Below are 3,969 nucleotides of genomic sequence, written 5' to 3'. Positions count from 1 at the left end.
TCAGTTATATATATATATATATATATATATATATATATATATATATATATATATATATATATATATATATATATATATATATATATAAATCTGAGAGTTATTGACATGTTAGTAATGCTCAGTTTTTAATTATGTGTATATATATGTGTATGTATATATATACAGTGAGTATGTATATGTATATATATATATATATATATATATATATATGTATATATGTGTGTATGTATATATACATATATATATAATATATATATATACACACATAATTACTGTGTTTACATACCCTTAGCCACCTCAGAAAACGATTGCGAATAACTGTAATTTTGACTGAAACGCCACGTTGCGTGAAGGCACGGATGCAAAAAACGGGGTAGGTTAATTTTCACGTTGGAATAAACTCGTACTGGACTGTTTTCTTATGGTCAAAATATTCAAAAATGGCACTTTTCCATCTTTTTCCAATTCAGTTTTGAATATGATATTTGGAACTAAAACTGAAATTTTACTGGAAAGTAATAGCTTCCTCATCTATTCCCCCACGACGCAAAGGATAAGATATCATCAGTGTATCAAAGCCAGATCATATTTTGAAGGTTGGTGAGGGCAGAATTTTCCTTTCAAAGTACTCTAGTCAGAGATTCGCTTAAAAATGTGGAAGGGGACTGCGTATACTACAACCATTTGTTTTTACATAATGCCAATGAAAGAGATGAGGTTATTTGTAACAAAGAGTAATTTACTTTTACTGTTTGTTGTAAGGCTACCAGAAATTGACTATTGATACTTTACTTGTAAAGATAACGCGTCGTTTACTGGGACCATCATGATTAGAAATAAGTGTTATTTAACTGAAAGTTCATTTACTGAATTTTAGAAACTATAATATTTTTACTTTCTAATAGAAGGCAAATGTTAGGTGCATGGCACTGTAGACTCTAGGCCTACTACCACACTAACTCGAACTGTTGCATTAACTTAAGTTCATATAAAACGTATCGCATCATTTCAAAGGGAGTTTTCTACAGGTTAATTACAAATTTCTCTCTCTCTCTCTCTCTCTCAAACTAGTTGTGGATGGCGAGTGTGGGTGGAGGGCTGTTGAAGGGTTGTGGGTGGATAGTTGTGGGTAGGGTTTGTGGGTGGAGGGTTGCGACAGTAAGGTTGTATGTGAAAAGTTGAAGGTGGAGCTTGTGGGCAGAGCGTTGTGGGTGTAAGGTTGTGAACAAACGGTCGTGGATGGCTGTGATTAGAGGATTGTGGATGTAGGTTTGTGTGTAGAGGACTGTGGGTGTAAGGTTTATGTGGATGGCTGTGGGTAGAGACCAGGTGGATGACTGTGGGTGGAGGTTTGTGAGTGTAGGTTTGTGGGTAGAGACCAGGTTGACGACTGCTGGTGGAGGGTTGTGAGTGTAGGGTTGTGGGTGGCGGGTTATGGATGCCGGTATGTGGGTGTAAGGTTGAACGTGGAGGTTTGTGGGTGAAGTTGTGGGTAAAAGGTTGAATGTGGAGGTTTGGGGCGGAAGCAGTGGATAGTTGTGGGTGGAGGGTTATAATTGGAGGGTGTGGATGGATGACTGTGGGATGAGGGTTTTAGGTGTAAATACCTGGGTGGAGGTTGTGAGTTTAAGGTTGTATGTGGAGAGTTGTGGGTAGAGAGCAAGTGGAGAACTGTGGGGGAGGGCTGTGGGAAGAGAGTTTTGGTTGTTATGTTGTAGATGGAGTGTTGTTAGTGGATGGTATGTTAATGGTTGTGGGTAAAATGTTGCAAGTGGAACCCAATGAGAAAAAGGACGCTGATTCTGATGGAGACTTCAGGCTGAATTGGGCAAAAAACTCCCAGGGGAAAAACTTAGGAGGCAATCTCTGAGGAAGAAAAGCTGGGGAGGCGATCCCCCATATAGGAAAGCTGGGGAGGCGATTCCTCAGGGACAAACACTGGGAGCCGAGCCCCCCGAAAAAAAAGCTGGGAAGGCGATCGCCCGGGGCAACATACTGGGGAGGTGATCCCCCACATAATAATAATAATAATAATAATAATAATAATAATAATAATAATAATAATAATAATAATAATAATAATAATAATAATAATAATAATTTGTAAGCCAATGCAACGTTCAAACCTAAACCGTCAGAGAAATATAACCTTGCTTTCCCTTACATTGTGTCCAAAAAACGACCTCCTGGCCCAGGCCTAAATTCCGAGGAGATACATCTTCAATTTCTTCATGGGAGAAAGGTTAAATGTCTATAACTTATCGCAAACACAATCACAAACAGGTTGAATACAAGTTAACGAATTATTGACAGTCCTACAATTACCCAGAGCTGACTTCAGGTTCGTTCTCCACTTACGGTCGCTGACTTGTTTCCAACTTGCTCGTGATATGTATGTGGTAAGTTGCCGACATGTTTTAAGAGTGAACGCACCATAGGAGGATTCCATGTTTGACCTTGGAAACTCCAACATATCAGGGAGGTTTAGAACTGACTGACGTCGATACAGCTATAGGTAATCGTTATTTCCTCTTCTCCTCATTTTCCTTGTTTATTCCAGGGCTGACTGGCATTAGGTTGCCCTCCCCAACGGCCTTTGATTTTTTTTAACTGAAATGAAGACCACCTGCTCTCCTCTTTAGGAGGAGACCAGTTCGTCTTGAAAATGCAGAGCAGTTTAACGTTTTAATATATTTCGGAAAACTCAACGGGATTTTAATTCATTCTTACAGCACAAGTTTGCGCATGATATCTGTTCATGAATGGCTTCATAGAGCCTTTACGAAGCTGATGTTCGCAGCTAAGTTTCTCAAAGATAATTGCCAGTATTTATTTTGACCTTTTTTTTTTTCTCAAGTTGACTATCTATAGCAAGCACCTAATAAAAATACTTTCGGGGCACACGGTTTAGGCTCTAATGGCCCACTAATTTCAAGCAATCCGTCTTCTGCTGTTCGTGGTTAGTAAGAGACACATATGAAGTTATGTGACATCCGTTGATTGTTACATATACTATCCGTTGATAGTTACATATACTATCCGTTGATAGTTACATATACTATCCGTTGATAGTTACATGTACAATCCGTTGATAGTTACTGTACTATCCGTTGATAGTTACATATAATAAGTCTACTTTCTACAGCTTCTGACAATACAAAAAAAAAAAAAGGACGTATGTACATATTATCACCAAGGTACAGAATACGAAGGGAAATAGATAAATCACATCATTCTTCCCCCAAGAATACCTTCCTTTTTCATGCTATTTTCTTCTAATAAACACCTCAGGATGTGCCTGAAAAACGGGGCTGAAGCAGAGGTATAAAGTCTAAAGTCGTACATTTCATGTATACCTTTTTATTTTAAATCTGTTTTCCCAAAAAGTATGAATTTTTAAGTCTTAAATAGGTTGTTGGGAATGCATAGCTGTTAGGGTAAAAATACATAATGAAGTACTTATTACTTCTCTGTCCTTCTAGTATGTACCGATTCCAAAAATGTGATTCTTGGGAACAAAAAGGCAACTGCTGGTAACTCAACCGACGTTTCCAGATGTTAATTCTTGAAAATACTCATCATTTTTGTCACTGTACATGTTTACTGTAATCTTATACAATATCCACCTCCAACATTTGCGGTATTTTCGTGTCAGTTTTCTGCCAGTATAGTTTCATCAACTCGCTTGTTACATGCCAAGACTGAATTCCTTTTTCCATCATTTTACGGTCATATCTCGCTGTCCGATACACGCCACTTGTTTATTGGCGACGTCGTCCAAACAAAACAGAGAAGAAGAGGGAAAAAGGGGAGAGAGTGATCCAAGTGTCAAAAATCAGTGGGGACACGCCGCTAACGAGATTACGCTTTCGCAAGTCAGATGGTCGCTTTTGGCAGTGGAAAAGAATTTAAACTGTTTTCTTTATTAGCCTTTTCTGTCCCCCCCCCTTTTTTTTGTAGGGGGCTGAA

The 3,969-nt window shown here is 38.4% G+C and overlaps 1 protein-coding gene across 1 annotated transcript; it reads right to left on the bottom strand.

Moving 5' to 3' along the window:
- Positions 1–1,062: 1,062 nt before the first annotated feature.
- Positions 1,063–2,449, bottom strand: LOC136829063 (putative proline-rich protein 21). Its single transcript, XM_067087446.1, has 2 exons — positions 2,359–2,449; positions 1,063–1,577 (listed from the first exon to the last, which is right to left on the bottom strand). The coding sequence occupies exons 1-2, from the start codon at positions 2,447–2,449 to the stop codon at positions 1,063–1,065; spliced, it is 606 nt and encodes a 201-aa protein (XP_066943547.1).
- Positions 2,450–3,969: the final 1,520 nt, after the last annotated feature.

Source organism: Macrobrachium rosenbergii, chromosome 43, assembly GCF_040412425.1.
Source record: "Macrobrachium rosenbergii isolate ZJJX-2024 chromosome 43, ASM4041242v1, whole genome shotgun sequence".
In the NCBI taxonomy this organism is placed as follows: domain Eukaryota; kingdom Metazoa; phylum Arthropoda; class Malacostraca; order Decapoda; family Palaemonidae; genus Macrobrachium; species Macrobrachium rosenbergii.
This window is presented reverse-complemented; position numbering and strand designations above follow the sequence as displayed.

Bases quoted from the DNA above. Each gene is read 5' to 3' on its own strand.
- LOC136829063 (XM_067087446.1), bottom strand. From the start codon at position 2,449: ATGGAATCCTCCTATGGTGCGTTCACTCTTAAAACATGTCGGCAACTT. The intron at 1,578-2,358 runs GTAAGTGGAGAA...CTCATCCCACAG, and splicing joins TTGGAAACAAGTCAGCGACC to TCATCCATCCACACCCTCCA.